This window comes from Mobula birostris, chromosome 1 (assembly GCF_030028105.1).
Source record: "Mobula birostris isolate sMobBir1 chromosome 1, sMobBir1.hap1, whole genome shotgun sequence".
Taxonomy (NCBI): domain Eukaryota; kingdom Metazoa; phylum Chordata; class Chondrichthyes; order Myliobatiformes; family Myliobatidae; genus Mobula; species Mobula birostris.
The window spans coordinates 81605323-81626544 of NC_092370.1; the positions used below are offsets into that span (position 1 = coordinate 81605323).

Sequence of the window (21222 nt, forward strand, 5' to 3'; positions counted from 1 at the left end):
ATCTCAACCAGTGGGCTGCACCGATCTATTTGCATATTTACTTTGAAACTAATGGCATTGTGATTACCAGATGCAAAGTGTTGCCCTACACAAACTTCTGTCACTTGACCTGTCTCATTCCCTGGTAGCAGATCAAGTATCGCACACACTCTCATTGGGACTTCTGTGTACTGATTAAGGAAACTTTCCTGAACACATTTGACTACCTGCCTGTAGTTCCTATCTGTCACCTCCTTATTCTCCTGTATGAGTAGAAGATTATTGAGCTGCAGCTCCAGTTCCTTAATATGTTCTCTCAGGAGTTGCACTTCAGTGCATCTGGTGCAGATGTGTTTATTTGAGAAACTAGAGGTCTTGTAGACTTACCACATCCCACACAGAGTATAAAACACTGCCCCTGGAGCTATTCTCACTATACTACTGTGCCCTAACAGATGAGGAATGAACAAAGAAGAAGAAAAGGAGATAAACTTACCAGATACTTTATCTTGCCTAGGCCTAATGAGCCAAAGCCACTCCAAGCCCTCTGACTTTTAAAAGAATGGTCATTCAGCTTGCACTTGTTTTATTTTTATTTGCCCATTCTAATTGAATCCCTTTCGTTGATTGGCCGTGGCCCAGAGAAACTGCCGCAAAGCTCTGCCTTTTAATTCTTGACCGTGGGCCTGATTGTAAAGGTAGCTCTATTTACGCATTCCCTCTAGTTGATTGGTCGCAGCCCAGGATGATATATGATTTAACTGAATGTCAGATGAGATGTGAGGGCCCAAGTTGCTTGTATTCCGGTGGAACTGATCGGCCTGATTCAGAGTTAATTCTAAAAATTCAGTGTTCCTACTTTCAGTATTAAATGCCTGAGATTCTAGGTTCATTTCCAATGTATCATTTTATCATTTAGACAATTTCCCTCTGATTCACTTAACGTTTTTTATATAAATGAAAGGATGCAACAATTTATTATATTTAAGGAAGACTAAGCCATGTTTGCATGGAATCTAGCATAGTTTTACCTCAATGCATTTTTTTCATACTTGTACTCCTGAGCTTGAATTAACACACTGATGTGGACCATTTGATGCCTTGATGTGAAAATTGTTGAGATAATGTTTGCATTAGTTTTTCTTGTAGCAGCAAATGAGATTAAGGCTGTAATTCATTATGGAGTACTGTTGACATTTATTGCCCAAGCTTCAGTTTCACAGTGGACTCTATTGAAACTGTTTGATTGAGTTACTGTTATGTTGCCAGCGATAAATTAACCCATAAGTCACCTATCTTTCTGGCAATAAATCATTGTATTAATGCAATAAATTATTCTGATTTCCATGTTGATGTTGAAGGAAATGCCCAAAAGATATGAGCATTTCCAGTATATAATTTCTTTTATTTATTGGAAACGTTCATACATTTTGCACCCCTTCTCTAGTTTACTGCTGGCTGGTGGCGTAGTGGCATCAGCGCTGGACTTCGGAGCGAAGGCTCCCGAGTTCGAATCCATCCATGCTGGGTTGAGCATCGAGCTAGCAACTCGGCCTCATAAAAATAAGAAAGCCTGCTAAAAAAACGCGGTGGTGATGGCGTCTCGATGACTCCACTCAGAGTTAAGGGCTTTCTTCGTCTTCTTCTTCTTCTTCTTTTTCTCTAGTTTACTGTCTCACACTGGTTATTGGTTATTATCCTAATGGTATCTTACTGCTGTGGAAAACATTAACAGTATGCCAGAAATTCGAGCGTTTTGGGGGAGAAGTGATTGATGGTGTAATTACTAAAGAGAAGGTGCTTGGGAAGCTGAAGGGTCTGAAGGTAGATCAGTCACCTGATTCAGATAGACAACACCCCAGGATTCTGAAAGAGGCTGCTGAAGAGATTGTGGAGGCATTAATCATGATCTTTATAGAATCACTAGTTTCGAGAGTGGTTCTGGAGGATTGGAAAACTGCAAATGTTACTCCACACTTTATGAAAAGAGGGAGGCAGAAGAAAGGACCAGTTAGCCTGACTTCAGTGGTTGGAAAGATGTTGGAGTCTATTATTAAGGATGAGGTTTTGAGGTGCTTGGAGGCATATGACAAAATACGGCAAAGTCAGCATAGTTTCCTTAAGGGAAAATCTTGCCTGACAAATGTGTTGGAATTCTTTGAGGAAATAACAGGCAAGATAGACAAAGGAGAGTTAGTGAATGTTGTTTATTTGGATTTTCAGAAGGTCTTTGACAAAGTGCCATATATGAAGTTGCTTAACAAGATAAGAGCCTATGGTATTACAGCAAAGATACTTGCATGGATAGATGATTGGTTTACTGACAGGTGGGAATAAAGGGGGCCTTTTCTGGTAGGCTACTGGTGACTAGTGGTGTGCTGCAGGGATCGGTGTTAAAACTGCTTTTCACGTTATTTGTCATTGATTTAGATGGCAGAATTGATGGCATTGTGGTCAAGTTTGCAGATGATACAAAGATAGGTGAAGGGGTAGATAGTTTTATGGAAGAAGGGAATCTGCAGGAGGACTGAGACTGATTGGGAGAATGGACAAAGAAGTGGCTGATGGAGTATTGGTGTATGGGCATGTGCGTTGGTTTAAGGTATAAAGGTGTAAACTATTTTCTAAATGGGGAGAAAATTATAAAAATTGGAAGCGTAAAGGGATTTGGGAGTCCTTGTGCAAGATCCCTATAGGTTAACTTGTGGGTTGAGTCAGTGGTCAGGAAGGCAAATGGAATGTTAGCATTCATTTTGAGAGGACTAGAATCTAAGTGCAAGTAGTTAATACTGAGGCTTTATAAGGCCTTGGTCAGACTGCACTTAGAGTATTGTGATCAGTTTTGGGCTCTTATCTAGGGAAATATGTGCTGGCATTGGAGAGGATACAGAGAAGGTTCACAAGAAAGATACTGGGAATGAAAGGGTTAACATATGGGCCTGTACTCATTGGAGTTTGGAAGAATGAAGGGTGTGTGGGGGGGGGGAACCTTATTGAAATTTATTGAAACTTATTGAATATTGAAGGGCCTAAGTAGAGTGGATATGGAGAGGATGTTTCCTACAGGAGGGGTGTCTAGGATCAGAGGGCACATCCTCATAATAGAAGGATGTCCATTTAGAACTGAGGTGAGGAGGAATTTCTTTAGCTAGAGAGTAGTGAATCTGTTGAATTTGTTATTTCAACAGATTTAACTGTGGAAGCCGAGTCATTGTACTCACATTGTATATTGTATTTACAGCGGAGGTTGATAAGTTCTTAATTAGTCAGGCCGTCAAAGGTCCACACACAAAAAAATGCTGGCGAAGGGTCTCAGCCTGAAATGTGGACTGTACCTCTTTCTATGGATGCTGCCTGACCTGCTGTGTTCACCAGCATTTTTTGTGTGTGTTGCTTGAATTTCCAGCATCTGCAGATTTCCTCGTGTGAGGCCGTCAAAGCTTACAGGGAGTAAGCAGGAGAATGGGAATGAGAGGGATAATAACTCAGCCATGATGGAATGGCGGAGCAGACTTGATGGGTCGAGTGGTCTAATTCTGTACCTGTGTCTTATCGTCTTATGATCTCATGTGCTTTTCCACAGTCAAAGCCTACTCTCTAGCTGCAAAGCCACAGTAGAAATTTTTTCATTGAATGTCTGCAATCATGTGATCTGATGATATCCATTGACTTCAGAGGGTAGTAAAATATTACATCATACTGTGGCTTAGGCTGTAAGTTGTTGCAGTGTTTAAGTGTGGAGCTGCAAAGGCTTCCTGCAGGTTTGTAATCAGTACAGACCTAAAGAATGCAGGCCTTTCTCCATTGCTGATAACAAGTAACCAAGTTGCACTAAACTGCAGCATGAACTAGTTAATTCATATAATATTAATCTCTGTGTAGAGGAATACAGATGGCATTAGTTGAAATGCTTCTGTACTCATGAAGACTGATTACTTCAAAGACAGTCCCATTCAAGAATATCCGAAAAGCAAAAAAAAGAAAACAAAGATACGCTCAAGAAATTTAATTATATTTCTGGTTCAATTCCCAAAGTGCTGTCAATAAAATCTGCCAGATGTTTGAACCAACTAACTTAAGCTTTTCCAGGGCATGCATAATATGTATTTTCTGGGCTTTAGTATCAAAACAAGATGAACAATTATCAGTGAGTCAATCTGTTGTTTCACTCTCTACCCTGCCAAAAATGTAATAAACTAGTTCCATGGTACATTCTCATGAAGATATAGCCAAGATAACAAATATATCTGTAATTCTTACAATTTGCTTCCTGGCAATAAAACAAAATAATTTTACAGAACAGAAGGAAGCCATTTGGTTTATTGCACCTAAATCTCTGTAAAAGACAGTTTCTGTTGCTATGCTTTTTCCCTAGACTCTTACAACGTATTTCTTTTTTAAAATGTTTAACTAATTTTATAGTTGCCATGAGTTTCTTTGTAGGATATTCTATATCCTGACAACCCCATATTAAATAAATACATCTCATTATGTTGATCTTCAAAAGTGATCTTAAATTTCCCTATTTTAGCATGGACTTTTAATATAGTTTTTAGAACCAATAATATCATTGGTGCACATTGTTTATTGCTTGCTCCCAATTGTTTCATGGACATTAAGGATCAATAAGAACAGCAGCAATTTGCAGTTAAGTAACAGTTAATAACACATTACAAAATTATTTCACGAGAGCATGATCAAACAAAATGAAGCACAAGATAAATTTAAGGCATCTGACCAATTGAAATGAATTAACTTTATTACTTATGTCCTTCATATACATGAGATAGGTTAGGGGAGAATTTTAAAGAAACAGAAAGAGGTGGACAGGTGGGAGGTTTAAGGGGAAATTCTAAAGCTTCATCAACTGAAGGAATGGCTACTTATGTAATTATTTGTTATATTAAAGGTGAGAATAAGCTCAAGAATAAATTTAAAGGCTTTGTGTTGGAGGAGGTTACAGGGTTACAGGTGCAGGAGGGATGTGGAACAAAGAAATTTACATAGAAACATAGAAAACCTACAGCACAACATAGGCCCTTCAGCCCATAATGCTGTGCTGAACATATGCTTACTTAGAAATTACCTAAGGTTACCCATATCACTCTATTTTTCTAAGCTCCATGTACCTATCCAGGAGTCTCTTAATAGAAATATAGAAAATCTACAGCAGAATACAGGCCCTTCAGTCCACAATGCTGTGCTGAATGAGCTAAAATATAAGCCTTATTAGGTGTTGAATGTTCTTCATGCTAGTAGGGACGAGTCAACCTTGGAAAAAATTTACACCAGTGGATATTATCAGTGAGCAATGTAGGAATGGTTTTCACAGAAAACTTGTAACACAGAATCAGAATCGGGTTTATTATAACTGGCATGTGACGTGAAATTTGTTAAATTAGCAGCAGCAGTTTAATACAATACATATATTGAAGAAAAAAACCAAAATAAAAGAACATAAATAAATTACAGTATATGTATATTAAATAGATTAAAAATTGTGCAAAAAACAGAAATACTATATATTTAAAAGATGAGGTAGTGTCCAAGGGTTCAATGTCCATTTAGGAATCGGGTGGCAAAGGGGAAGAAACTGTTCCTGAATCGCTGAGTGCGTGCCTTCAGGCTTCTGTACCTCCTACCTGATGGTAACAGGGAGACAATGACATGCCCTGGGTGCTGGAGGTTCTTACTAATGGACGCTGTCTTTCTGAGGCACCGCTCCTTGAAGGTGTCCTGGGTACTTTGTAGGGCTAGTACCCAAGATGGAGTTGACTAAATCTACAACTCTCTGCAGCTTCTTTCAGTCCTGTGCAGTAGCCCCCCACCCCCATAGCAGACAGTGTTGCAGCCTGTTGGAATGCTCTGCACCGTACATTTATAGAAGTTTTTGAGGGTATTTGTTGACATGCCAAATCTCTTCAAACTCTAGTGAAGTATAGCCACTGTCTTCCGTTTATAACTGCCTCGATATGTTGGTACCAGGTTAGATCCTCAGAGAGCTTGACACATAGGAACTTTAAAATGCTCACTCTCTCCAGCTTTAGTTATGAGGCCCTGGAGATCAACGTTTCAAGTGTACATTCAAGTAGCTTTTAAATTCTTTGAGGCTTTCTGCCTCTGCCACCATTCCAGCAAGCAAATTTTCAGACTCGAATCACTCTCTGGGTAAAAGTAAAATGTTCTCATATCCCTTCTACTCTTTCCATTAATTATTTTAAATCTATTCCCCCAAATCTAACTACTCTGTGAAGGGAAATAAGTCTGTTCTAGTTGCTCCCTCTAGGCCCTGTGTAATTTTATACATATCAAACCTAGTCCTTGGCATTCTTTCGTGAGATGATGAACAGCCAGAGGTCCTGGTCCCTGTAGGTACCAATGACATGGGTAACAAGAGTGAAGAGGCACTGCAAAGTAAGTTCAGGCAATTAGGTGCTAAGTTAATGGACAGGACCCCCAGGGTTGTGACCTCAGGATTACTACCCATGCCATGTGCTAGTGAGGCCAGAACTAGGAAGATTATACAGTTTAGTATATGGCTAAGTATGTAGGAGAAAGGGCAGAAAATTTTTGGATCATTGGGCTCTCTTCCAGGAAAGGTGGGACCTGTACAAAGGGACACTTTACACCTGAACTGGAGGGAGACTAATATCATAGCAGGAAAGTTTGTTGATGCTACACGCTGGGATTTAAACTAGAGTTGCAGGGGAATGGGAACCAGAGGGGGTGGTGTAGCTCTGTTGGTAAAAAAAAAAGAAATCAAATCATAAGATAGAAGTGACATAGGGTTGGAAGGTGTTGAATCATTGTGGATAGAGTAAAGGGACTGCAAGGGTAAAAAGACCCTGATGGGAGTTGTACACAGACCCCAATGGGAGTTGTACACAGACCCCAATGGGATTTGTATACAGACTCCCAAATAGTAGTAAGGATGTGGTCTATAAATTACAACTGACGATTGAAATTGCATGCCAAAAGGGGAAAGTTACAATAGTCATGGAGGATTTGAATATGCAGGTAGATTGAGAAAATCAGGTTGGTGCTGGATTCCAAGAGATGGAATTTCTAGAGTGCCTACAAGATAGCTTTTTAGAGCAGTTTGTGGTTGAGCCCTCTAGGGGATCAGCTATTCTGGATTGGGTGTTGTGCAATGAATCAGAATTTTAAGGTAAAGGTAAAAGAACCCTCAGGGTAAAGTGATCATAGTATGATCAAATTCACTTTGAGAAGGAGAAGCTAAAGTCGGACGTATCAGTATTACAGTGGAGTGAAGGGAATTACAGAGTCATGAGAAAGGATATGGCCAGAATTGACAGGAAAAGAACACTGGCAGGGATGAAGGCGGAGCAACAATGGCTGGAATTTCTGGAAACAATTCAGAAGGTGCAGGATATATATATCCCAAAGAAGAAGAAGTATTCTAAAGGCAAGATGACACAACCGTGGTTGACAAGAGAAATCAAAGCCAACATAAAAGCCAAAAAGAGGGAATATAATAGAGAAAAAATAGTGGAAAGTTAGAGAATTGGAAAGCTATTAAGGCAACTAAGAAAGTCATTAATAAGGTAAAGATGGAGCATGAAAGTAAGTTAGCCAGTAATATATAAGAGGATACGAATAGTTTCTTCAGATATATAAAGTGTTAAAGAGAGATGAGAGTGGACATCAGAAAGATGGAAAACAATGCTGGAGAGGTAGCAATGGGGGACAAGGAAATGGTGGATGAACTGAATAAGTATCTTATAAGACCATAAGACATGGAAGCAGAATTAGGCCACTCAGCCCATTGAGTATGTTCCGCCATTCCATCATGGTGGATCCTGGATTCCACTCAACCCCATATACCTGCCTTCTCACCATATCCTTTGATGTCCTAACTGATCAGGAAAGGATCAACTTCTGCCTTAAATATACTCACGGACTTGGCCTCCACCGCATTCTGTGGCCAAGCATTCCACAGATTTACTACTCTCTGGCTAAAAAAATTCCTCCTTACCTCTGTTCTAAAGTGTTGGCCCCCTCAATTTTGAGGCTGTGCACTCTAGTTCTGGATACCTCACCATAGGAAACATCTTCTCCACATCCATCCTATCTTGTCTTTTCATGGGGCCCAAAATTGGGTTGGTTTCAGTGAGATCCCCGCCCCCCCCCCGCATTCTTTTAAATTCCAGTGAGTAAAGGCCCAAAGCTGCGTAATGCTCCTCATATGTTAACCCCTTAATTCCCAGAATCATCCTTGTAAACTTCCTCTGGATTCTCTCCAATGACAACACATCCCTTCTGAGATACGGGGCCCAAAACTGTTGCAAATACTCCAAGTGCAGCCTGACTAGTGTCTTATAAAACCTCAGTATTATCTCGCTGCTTTTATATTCTATTCCCCTTGAAATAAATGCCAACATTGCATTTGCCTTCTTTACCACAGACTCAACCTGTAAATAAACCTTCTAGGTTAATTGCATGAGGACTCACAAGGCTCTCTGCACCTCTGATGTTTGAACCTTCTCCCCATTTATATAATAATTCACACTATTGTTTCTTTTACCAAAATGCATAGTTCCCAAAACTATATTCTATTTGCCACTTTTCTGTCATTCTTCGAATTTGTTGAAGTCCTACTGCAATCATATTGCTTCCTCAGCACTACCTACCCTTCCATCTATCTTTGTATCATCTGCAAATTTTGCCACAAAACCATCAATTCCATTATCTGAATCATCGACAAACAATGTGAAAAGCTGCTGTCTTCACTGTGGAAGACACTAGGAGTATGGTGGTAGTTCCAGGTGTCTGGGGTCATGAAGTATGTGAAGTTACCATTACTAGAGAGAAGGTTCTTGGGGAAACTGAAAGGTCTGGAGGGAGCTAAGTCTCCTGATGGTGTATACCCCAGGGTTCTGAAAGAGATGGCTAAAGAGATTGTAGAGACTTTACTAATGATCTTTCAAAAATCACTAGATTTTTTGGTTCCGGAAGACAGGAAAATTGAAAATATCACTCCACTCTTCAAGAAGGGAGAGGGGCAGAGAAAGGAAAGTATAAGTCAGTTAGCCTGACCTCAGTGGTTGGGAAGATGTTGGAGTTGATTGTTAAGGATGTGATCTTAGGGTACATGGCGGCACATGATAAAAAAGGCTGTAGTCAGCATGGTTTCCTCAGGAGAAAATATTGCCTAACAAATCTATTGGAATTCTTTGAAGAAATAACATACTAGATAGGCAAATGAGAATCAGTGGATATTGTGTAATTGGATTTACAGAAGGCCTCTGACAAGGTGCCACACATGAGGCTGCTTAACAAACTACGAGCCCATGGTATTGCAGGAAATATTCTAGCATGGATAAAGCAGTGGCTGATTTGCAGGAAGCAAAGAGTGGGAATAAAGAGAGCTTTTTTCTAGTTGGCTGTCAGTGATTAGTGATGTTTGACAAGGGTCTGTGTTGGGACTGATTCTTTTTACATTATATGTCAATGGTTTGGATGATGGAATTGATGGCTTTGTTGCAAGGTTTGTAGATGATGTGAAGATAGGTGGAGAAGCAGATAGTTTTCAGGAAGTTGAGAGGCCACAGAAGGACTTAGATTAGGAGAATGGGCAAAGAAGTGGCAGATGGAATACAGTGTCAAGAAGTGGATGGTCATGCACTTTGGTAGAAGAGTTGTAAGGGTCGACTATCTTCTAAATGGAGAGAAAATACAAAAAACTGAGGCGCGAAGGGACTTGGGATTCCTTGTGTAGGGTTCCCTAAAGGTTAGTTTGTAGGTTGAGTCTGTGGTGAGGAAGGTTAGTGCGATGTTTGCATTCATTTCAAGGGGACTAGGGTATAAAAGCAAGGATGTATTGTTGAGACTTTATAAAGCACTGGTGAGGGTTCACTTGGAGTATTGTGAACAGTTTTGGGCTCCTTATCTTAGAAAGGATGTGCTGAAACTGCAGAGGGTTCAAAGGAGGTTCACGAAATTGTTTCCAGGATTAAACATTTTATTGTATGAAAAGCATTTGATGGCTCTTGCTCTGTATTGACTAGAATTCAGATGAATGAGGGGTGACTTGATTGAAACCTATCGAATGGTGAAAGGCAAACACGAGGAAATCTGCAGATGCTGGAATCTCAAGCAACACACATAAAAAAGTTGCTGGTGAACTTTAGGAAGAGGTACAGTCGACGTTTCGGGCCGAGACCCTCCGTCAGGACTAACTGAAAGAAGAGCTAGTAAGAGATTTGAAAGTGGGAGGGAGAGGAGGAGATCCAAAATGATAGGAGAAGACAGGAGGGGGAGAGATGGAGCCAAGAGCTGGACAGTTGATTGGCAAAAGGGATATGAGAGGATCATGGGATGGGAGGCTTAGGGAGAAAGAAAGGGGGAGGGGGGAAGCCCAGAGGATGGGCAATAACGGATGGGGTACGAGGGGGAGGTGGGGCATTAACGGAAGTTAGAGAAGTTCATGCCATCAGGTTGGAGGCGACCCAGATGGAATATAAGGTGTTGTTCCTCCAACCTGAGCGTGGCTTCATCTTTACAGTAGAGGAGGCCGTGGATAGACATATCAGAATGGGAATGGGACGTGGAATTAAAATGTGTGGCCACTGGGAGATCCTGCTTTCTCTGGCGGACTGAGCATAGGTGTTCAGCGAAACGGTCTCCCAGTCTGCGTTGGGTCTCGCCAATATATAGAAGGCCACATCGGGAGCACTGAACACAGTATATCACCCCAGCCGACTCACAGGTGAAGTGTTGCCTCACCTGGAAGGACTGTCTGGGGCCCTGAATGGTAGTGAGGGAGGTAGTGTAAGGGCATGTGTAGCACTTGTGAAAGGCCTTGATAGAGTGGATGAGAAGACTGTGTTTCATATGGTGAGAGAGGCCACAATCAGAGGACACAACCTCAGAATAGAGGGGCTTCCTTTTGGAATGGAGATGAGGAATTTCATTAGCCACAGAGTGGTGAATTTGTGGATTTCTTTGTCACAGGTGTCTGTGGGGGCCAAGTGTTTATGTATATTTAAGGCAAGGTTGATAGATTCTTGATTGGTCAGGGGATGAAGGGATATGGGGAGAAGGCAGGAGATTGGGGCTGAGAGGGAATTTGGATCAGCCATGATGAAATGGTGGAGCAGACTTGATGGGCCAAATGACCTAATTCTGCTCCTATATCTTGGTCTTATACACTTTAATTTCCTCTTAGCCTTCACTGTTCCAAAGAAAACAACAATAGTCTATTCATCCTTTATCTCCAGCAAAAATTATGTAGTCTTGGCACATCTTCTTAATTCTCTGTACCTTTTGCAGTGTAGTCATATAATTCTGGTGTTGTTGTGCCTGGATCTGTGTGTATTACTTGAGCAGTAGCCCACCATTATATTGTTGAAAGCTCCAACATGATTTCCATGCTCGTATATTTGGGTCTCTGCTGGTAAAGTAAATCATCCTATATATAATTAATAATTATCTTATTGACCTGTTCTTTTCCTTTAGTAACCTGTGGGCATCAATTCTTTCTGTTCTTGCAAAGCTACAATATTATTTCACTTTTTTGTGTATTGTTTTGATTTTTTGCTCTTCCCTAAAAGTGTACTATATCACTACTAAGTGTACCTAGGCCATATACAGTGTTATGCTTGTGTGTTTCATGCAATCTCCCTTTCTTTGCCTTATATCCTCTCTGAGCACTTTATCATTCAAGGTACTCTGAAATTTTTATGGAATGTGTTTATTTTGAATGTATTAATTTCCCTATTAAATATCTCCCCTTTAGCTTAAAGTATCAAAGATTAAAAGTACATATATTACTCAAGTATGTATACAACCCTGAGATTTGTCTTCTGTAGACTGCCACAAAACAAAGAAGTATCAAACATTCAATGCACAAAAGAAAAGAACAAATTGTGCAAAGGCAAGAAACGAGTGAATAACATGCAGAATATTAAACGTCAAACTTCAGAGTCCTTGAAACGGTCTAGGAATGTTTAGTTCAGTTTAGTTCAGTTCATTTTAGTGCTGTGTCGTTTGTCCACTGCAGGCTGCAGAACCAGTCTGCCCTGATCAAAATCGTGCAAAATGCAATTAAGAAAAGTACTAGCCAGAAACGAGTAATATATTTAACATGAACTGCAGTCATCTAAAAACCAGTGATCAAACTTTGCCCAATACCCAAGATTCTTGCATCTTCCTCTGTCAGCAGCAATTGAGAGGAAGACTGGGTCAAATGCAGGCAGACAGTGTTTCAAAGACTGAGACAGCACTCAACACACATGCATCCTCCGCTGTCCTCCTCATTGATTTCAATCTTGCTTGACTCTTTAATTGACAACTAGTTTGAGAATTGGAGCTGATCATCCGTTCACTCTCCACCATTTGGCACACTCCGTTCTCAATCTTGCTGTCAACCACTTTGAATTCCCTCAGAAGCAGCAAACGCACCAGATTGCTCAGTCAGCCCCCAAAAATTATTAAACTGTAAATTACAGGTTCCAATCACAAGCAGATTAATAGTGGAGGTATATTTGAAAGAAAAAGGTGAAGGAAGAAGTGGTTTTGTGAACTGTCTGCAGGGTGTCATTGTTAGCCGCGTTGGTCATTGGTGCCATCTTGCAAGTCTGCTTTGGCTAAGTCATTTCTCAGAAAAGTAACCCTGCTCTTACTCTTCTCACCAATTTTATCTTCGTACTTTCCCATCAATATGCTACATTAAATTGTTCATTATTTTAAGGCAGCTGCTCCATTGATATTTTCTTAGCCCAGCTTTGTAATTTATTTGTTCCGGTAAGAATAATTCTACTTTTTTCCCATTGATACTTCATATTATAATGTGTTGATATCAGTGAATTTTCTATATCCCCTCTATTTTGCCCATATCTTGTGTTGAGAATTCATTGTGAGGTGATGTATGTGTGGTTCCTTGTTAGTGTAGCCAGTGAGCATATTATTTATATGTCGCATTTTAAGCCACTGATGGCATTATAGTGGCCCTGTACTCTCTAGAGTTTAGAAGAATAAGGGAGTGTCTCATTGAAACCTATTGAATATTGAAAAGCCGAGATAAAGTGGATGTGGAGAGGATGTTTCTTATAGTAGGTGAGCCTAGGACTAGAGGCACAGTGATCTTTTAGAGGGACATCCATTTAGAACAGAGATGTGGAGGAATTCCTTTAGCCAAAGAGTGGTGAATCTGTGGAATTCATTGCCATGGATGGCTGTGGAGGCCAAGTCATTGAGCATATTTAAAATGGAGGCTGACAGGTTCTTGATTAGTCAACGTGTCAAATGTTATGGGGAGAAGGCAGGAGATGGGGTTGAGAGGGTTAATAAATCATCCGTGATGGAATGGCAGAGCAGACTTGATAAGCCAAGTGACCTAATTCTACGCTGTTGTCTTGTGGGGAAGGTGAATTGCAACATTTCTTTTGTTATCCCAGCTCAGATGAGCTCAGGTTAAATTTTGAACCCTAAAGGTGTTGTATCTATTCATGCATTTGGCATTAAATGTGAGTTGTTATGTGACCTTGAATCCTCACTTTCATTATAAATTATGTAAAAGGTACAACAGTGTTTCTAATAGGGGTGAATATCCCATCACACAGATTAAATATTGTTCAGAAAACTGAAAAAATCTTCACTTTTCAAATGTAGTAACAAGTAACTGGAAGCCCGTGTTCAAGTACTTTTGAACATTAAGGCTCAGCAAACTTTTAACTGCAGCATTTTCACTTCAATCAGTTAAATGTAGGCTGTGGGTAACAATTGTTCAGTAAAAATATTTATTTTTCTTAAGATGAAAATGACAAAAGTAACAATGCAAAATATTTTGTTTGCAAAATATTTTATTTAATTTTCACCAACTTTTCCCCACGCATAGTGTCTGTGTGGAAATAAAGTGCAGAGCAAATGAATTGAGTAGAATTGACTTGAATTCAGGAACATCAGCTTGATTTTCAGGAGTGGAATAATTTAAAACTTGTAAAGTTGGATTTGGAATTTATTGTGAAGAAAATTTTAATTTGCAAATTAAACATAAAATAATGTAACATAATCAAAGGTGTTGAAATCCTTTCAGAAATAAATTCTTGGGAATTATTTGAATAGATGAGTTCTGTTATTTCTTCCATTAATTTCTGAATATAAATTTAAATGGCTACATTGTAAATGAAAATATGTTCTGTGTTATGACAAGGAATAATATGAGATAAAGATGAAGGGATTTATCTTGAATTAATTTGAATTTGATATCGGTCTGATTGTATCTTCAGCTCTATCTCATAATAGAAGATTTCCATAATAAAGTAGCAGTAGCTTTTTTATTTTTTCTTCCAACAGATCCATGCTCTTGTTGAAAGTTTGAAACTCTCTATCACAGACCAACAACTTCCTATGCTTATCCGCATTATCCAACTTGGAATTGCCCTTTACTATGGTGAAATTTGCTCTTATAAAGATGTTGACATGGAGGAAACAGGTCCAAATATAAAGGAACCATCCATTTCTCAAGTGGGTAAGTACAAATATTATTACAGAAAGTGTTGATTTATTTTTAATCAAGCTAAAGGACATGCCCAATTTTGGAACAAACCAGTCAGGCTGCTGCTTCATCAGCTTAAAGCCAAACATGTGGCTGTTTATGATGATATGTGGTGCTGTGTACTCTCTGCAGAATGTATCAGTTCAATTTGCTCAGGCTTCCTTTAGAAAAATCTCCCACAAGTTCCATCTGCTAAGATGAAATAGGACATCAGATGTGTGTGAACACCCCCAGCTTCAATTTGTACCCCAATCTTATTAGAAAATAGATTGCATGGTCACTTACTATTGTCTGGATAAAAATTCTGGAATTTATATCCTTGCAGCCCTGGGAGAGCAAGAGTTTCACATGAGTATCATGGTTCCAGAAGAGAATCTCCCTCCAGTATCTCCAGTGCACCATCCAGTGCTTTGCCAGTGATTCCCACAGTATGAAAAAAGTATTAAAATGTATCTTTAGAGTTCCAAGTTTCTGGTTGCAACATTGAGTATCCAGTATTCATAGTCATTGCTTCCAACTGAATTATTGTACATGAAAAGTTTAAATGTTAATTTTGGGTTGACAGGATAGGGATTTGCTTCTCCATGTTTTCTGATGACATACAGATGGCATTGTATGCTGAATAGATGGAAGCATAAAATTACAGAAAGCTGATAGAAGTTAATACCTATCTTTCAGTTGTCAACATAGGTACAGCTGATATATATGAGCAAGTGTTTGGGTGACTGGCAGTATGAGTTTCATAGCTGCAGGGGCTGCAGGCATGCTCTGCTGTCTGGGAACTCAGTTATCGGAATCAGAATCAGGTTTATTATCACTGGCATGTGATGTGAAATTTGTTAATTTTAGCAGCAGCAGTTCAATGCAGTACATAATCTAGCAGAGAAAAAAAACATTAAAAAAAATAAATAAACAAGTAAATCAATTACATATGCTGAATAGATTAAAAACGTGCAAAAACAGAAATACTGTATATTTAAAAAAAGTGAGGTGGTGTCCAATGCTTCAATGTCCATTTAGGAATCGGATGGCAGAGGGGAAGAAGCTGTTCCTGAATCACTGAGTGTGTGCCTTCAGGCTTCTGTACCTCCTACCTGATGGTAACAGTGTGAAAAGGGTGCTGAAGGTCCTTAATAATGGGTGCTGCCTTTCTGAGACACCGCTCCCTAAAGATGTCCTGGGTACTTTTTGTAGGCTAGTACCCAAGATGGAGCAGACTAGATTTACAACCTTCTGCAGCTTTTTTTGGTCCTGTGTAGTAGCCCCTCCATACCAGGCAGTGATGCAGCCTGTCAGAATGCTCTCCGCGGTAAAACTATAGAGGTTTTTGAATGTATTTGTTGACATGCCAAATCTCTTCAAATGATGTACAGCTGCTGTCTTGCCTTCTTTAGAACTACAACGATATGTTGGGACCAGGTTAGATCCTCAGAGATCTTGACACCCAGGAACTTGAAGCTGCTCACTCTCTCTACTTCTGATCCCTCTATGCGGATTGGTTTATGTTCCTTCGTCTTACCCTTCCTGAAGTCCACAATCAGCTCTTCCGTCTTACTGACATTGAGTGCCAGGTTGTTGCTGCAGCACCACTCCACTAGTTGGCATATCTCACTCCTGTACACCCTCTCGTCACTACCTGAGATTTATTAACAATGATTGTATCGTCAGCAAGTTTATAGATGGTATTTGAGCTTTGCCTAGCCACACAGTCATGTGTATATAGAGAATAGAGCAGTGGGCTAAGCAAACATCCCTGAGGTGTGCTCGTGTTGATGGTCAACGAAGATGATATGTTGCCACCAATCTGCACAGACTGTGGTCTACTGGTTAGGAAGTCGAGGATCTAATTGCAGAGGGAGGTACAGAGGCCCAGGTTCTGCAACTTCTCAATCAGGATTATGGGAATGATGGTATTAAATGCTGAGCTATAGTTGATAAACAGCATCCTGACGTAGATGTTTGTGTTGTCCACGTTGTCTAAAGCTGTGTGGAGACCCATTGAGAATGCTCTGCCGTTGACCTACTGTGGTGATAGGCAAATTGCAATGGGTCCAGGTCCTTGCTGAGGCAGGAAGACATACACTCAATGTATTTGGAGCAACTTCTTTCCCTCTGCCATCAGAATTATGATCAGTCCATGAACTCATGAACACTACCTCACTATTTTTCCTCTCTTTTTACACTACTTCTTTATTTTTTCCTGTGTCGTATTGTAAATTATAGCATATCTTATGTATTGCACTGTACTGCTACCACAAAACAATACATTTCATGACAAATGTCTGTGATAATAAACCTGATTCTGATTCTTGTGAAGCGTTTGGATTACAGACCCTACCATAACCTGAGAGCAATGTGTATTAGATTTAAGTAAATGGGTAAATTAGTGGGAGGGAAAAAAGCATGTATTTATATACTTGCAACACAGCAAAACGTACCAAGACACTTTATCAAACTAATACTGGTTTAAAAAAAGTGAGGGAATGTGGCTTTAAAAAAACTTTCTAAGAGGCAGGTTTCAACATAGAAAACCTACAGCACAATACAGGGCCTTCAGCCCACAAAGCTGTGCTGAACATGTCCTTACCTTAGAAATTACCTAGGCTTACCCATAGCCCTCTATTTTTCTAAGCTCCATGTACCCATCTAGGAGTATCTTAAAAGACCCTATTGTATCTGACTCTATCACCATTGCCGGCAGCCCATTCCACGCACTCGCTACTCTCTGCGTTTAAAAAAAAAACTTATCCCTCATGTCTCCTCTGTACCTGCTTCCAAGCACCTTAAAACTGTGTCCTCATGTGCTAATCATTTCAGCTCTGGGGAAAAAGCCTCTGTCTATCCACACGATCAATGCCTGTCATCATCATAATAAGAATCAGGTTTATTATCACTGACATACAGTATGTTGTGAAATTTGTTTTGCAGCAGCAGTGCAGTGCAATACAGACTATAAGATGTCAGTGCTGAGCAATGGTGACATTCTGCAGGCTACATACAAAACTTTTAAATGTACCTCTTTTGAACCACTCCCACTGCAACCTGCAGCATGCAATTTCCCTTTATGCAGTGTACCTTTGAACTGACTTAATGAACTGCAGAGTTCATGATCTTCTGAAGGGCCCTTAACTCTCAAGCAAGCAGGTACAGCACCTTTAAGCAGATGAATGTTTATCGCCAAGGCCAGATGCGAGGCAGGGGTGGGTGGGAGGAACTCCAAGCCAAGCCGAAACCCAGAGGGATGAGACCCCTCTACCCAGCATTTTGTTCGCAAATATGCAGTTGCTGGAGAACAGAATTGAGGGCTTAAGGCCAAGGGTGCTGTATTACAGGAAAATGAAGAATTGTGTGCTGTGTTTTACTGAGATGTGGGTTATTCACAGTACGCCAGATATGGCAATCAGACCCAAAGGCTTCTTGATACACATGATAAACTCCTTGTGGTGCTTCATGGTAGTTTTGTTGTACTTGTGTTCCCTTGACCTTGAATGCTGAACAATCAAATACCGACAGTTCTATTTAGCAAGAGAGTTCTCCTCCGTGATCATGACCAAAGTTTACATACCACCAGCAGCCAACTATAATCAAGTGCTTGAGATACTGCATGATGCCGTCACCAAACAAGAAACAGACCACCCTGACACATTTTATATCATAGTCTGGGATGTCAATCAGGCTTGTTTGAAGAAATCTCTGCCCATTTACCATCAGCATATAACCTGTAGTACCAGAGGTCCCAATGCACTAGAGTGCTAACACTACTAATATAAGGAATGCCTATTGTACAATACCCAGACCGCATTTTGAGAAATCTGATCACTGGGTTGTCCTTCTGTGATCTGCATACAGGCAGAGGCTAAAAAGCAAGGCTTCAGAGTTTAGGACAACAAAAATGTGGTTGTGGAAGGTAGAGGAATGGCTACAGGGTTGCTTCGAGTCACTGGACTGAGCGTGTTCAAGGATTCATCTGTAGAACTGAATGAACACACTACAGTTGTCACTGACTTTATACAAACAGTTGTAAATGAGTGTCCCCCCCTCCCCCCCCAAATTTCTCAGAGTCTTTTCCAACCAGAAACCTTGGATGAACCATGAGACCCACAACCTGCTCAGGGCCAGGTCAGAGGCATTGAGGTCTGTCGACCAAGAAAGTTACAAGAGGGCTAGCAGGTAAAGTGGCTATTCTGGACTAAACTTGAATCATGAAGGATGCTCAATTGCTGTGACAGGGCTTCATTGCAATTGCCTCTTACAAAGTGAAATCAAGCGACACTGGTGACAACAAGCCTTTCCTTCCAGATGAACTCAATGCCTTCCATGCTCATTTTAACAGTCAATACATGGGAGAACCACTGCAAACTCCCACAGCCCCAGTGACTCTCTGAGTTCAGTCTTTGAGGCTGACATGAGAGCATCCTTCAGGAGGATGAACCCATGGAAAGCATATGGCCCAGATGGGCTACCTGACCAAGTAATAAAGACATGTTCTGATCAACTGCCTGGAGTGTTCACTGAGACCTTTAATCTCTCTTCGGCATTTTGAGGTATCCACCTACTCCACGTATACCGATGCCAGAGAAGAATGTGGAAACCTGCCTCAATGAATATCATAAACACGGGGAATCCTGCAGATGCTGGAAGTTCAAGCAACACACATCAAAGTTGCTGGTGAACGCAGCAGGCCAGGCAGCATCTCTAGGAAGAGGTAATGTCGACTGTACCTCTTCCTAGAGATGCTGCCTGGCCTGCTGCGTTCACCAGCAACTTTGGTGTGTGTTCAATGAATATCATCCAGTAGCACTTACATCCACATTGATGAAGTGTTTTGAGAGGTTGGTGATAAAACATCTCAATTCCTGCCTGAGACGCAACTTGGATCTGCTCCAGTTGGCCTACCGGCACAAGAAGTCTACAGCAGATGCCATTTCATTTGCTCTTCACTCAACCCTATATTATCTGGACAGCAAAGGTGCCTACATTGGGATGCTTTTTACTGACGACAGCTCAGCATTCAGTTCTATCGTCCTCTCATAACTAATCACTAAGCTTTAAGACATTAGCTTCATTACCTCCTTGTGATTTGGATCCTCAATTTCCACACTTGCAGACACCAGTCAGTTCAGATTGGCAATGAGATCTCCTCCACAACCTCCTTCAGCACAAGACTGTGTGCTTAGCCCTCTGCTCTATTTGCTTTACACTTATGACTGTGTGGCTAGGCAAAGCTACATTGCCAAATATCAGTTTGCTGACAACATCACTGTCGTGTGCTAAATCAAAGGTGATGATGAATCAGTGTATAGTGGTGCCACTCAATATTGGCAAGACCAAGGAGCTGATTATTGACCTCAGGAGGAGGAAACCAGAGGTCCATGTGCCAGTCCTCATCAGAGGATCAGAGTTGGAGAGAATCAACAACTTTAAATTCCTCTGTGTTATTATTTCGGAGGACCTGTCCTGGGTCCAGTACAAAAATGCAATTACAAAGAAAGCACAGTTACGCCTCTACATCCTTAGAAGTTTGTGAAGATTTGGCATGACATCTATAACTTTGACAAACTTCTGGAAGTATGTGGTGGAGAGTATATTGACTGGTTGCATCTCTGCCTGGTATGGAAGCACCAAAGTCCTTGAACAGAAGATCCCTCAAAAAGTAGTGAATATGGACCAGTCCATCACACGTGAAGACCTCTCCACCATTGAGCACATCTACACGGAGCATTGTCAAGGAAAACAATACATATCATCAGTGACTTTCACCACCCAGTTCATGCTCTCTTCTTGCTGCAGCCACTAGGAAAAAGGTACAGGAGCCTCAGGACTCACAGCACCATGTTCTGGAATAGTTATTACCCCTCAACTATTAGGCTCTTGAGCCAAAGGGGATAACTTCACTTTCCCCATCACTGAACTGTTCCCACAACCTATGGACTCACTTTCAAGGACTCTTCATCAATGTTCTTGATATTTATTCCTTATCTATCTATCTATCTATCTATTTATTTAACTTATTTTCCTCTCTTTTTGTATTCACACAGTTTGTTCTCTTTTACAAATTGGTTGTTTGCTTTGTTGGTGTGGTCTTTCATCGACTCTATGATTGCATTGAGTGTGTTATCAGGCATCTGTACCACCACCTCCTTGATGTTTGTAATGAGAAAAGGGCATGTCCTAGGTGGAGTGGGTCCTTAATCAAGGATGCTGTCTTCTTGAGACATTGCCCTTTAAAGATATCCTCTGTGGTGGGGAGTGTAGTGCCCATGATGGAGCTGGCTGAGTTTACAGCCCTCTGTGGCCTTTTCTGATCCTTGCATTGGAGATTCCGTAGCAGGTTGTGATGCAACCAGTTAGAATGCTGTTCAGAGTACCTCTGTAGAGATTTGCTGGAATTTGGTGACATACCAAATGTCCTTAAATTCTTCATGTAACATACTGTAGCTGTTGACATACCATCTTCATAATTGCATCCATATGTTGGGCCTTGGATAGATCTTCAGAGATGCTGACACCCAGAACCTTGAAATTCACCCTTTCCGCTGCGGACCTCTGGATGATATGTGATATCTTTCTAAAGTCAACAATCAAATCCTTAGTCTTACTGATGTTTTGAGCAAGTTTATTCTTTAGACACCATAAAGAAGATTTTTGGGTGAGAATTTCAGAGTTTTGGTAGCTGGGTCCAAGATTCAATTATAAAATTCGGCATTCTTTAGGTGGGCAGCAGA

General features: G+C 40.6%; 1 protein-coding gene across 15 annotated transcripts in view; it reads left to right on the top strand.

The window, feature by feature from the left end:
• Positions 1 to 21222, top strand: part of LOC140197714 (intermembrane lipid transfer protein VPS13B-like) — a 1066299-nt gene that overhangs the window by 93910 nt on the left and 951167 nt on the right. For all 15 annotated transcript variants that reach the window (XR_011886009.1, XM_072258131.1, XM_072258103.1 and 12 more), the window contains exon 7: positions 14296 to 14470. Coding sequence is in view for 14 of the 15 variants with exons in the window: in XM_072258131.1 (XP_072114232.1) it covers positions 14296 to 14470 (175 nt within the window). In the remaining variant the exon portion in view is untranslated. The remainder of the gene's footprint in view (positions 1 to 14295; positions 14471 to 21222) is intronic.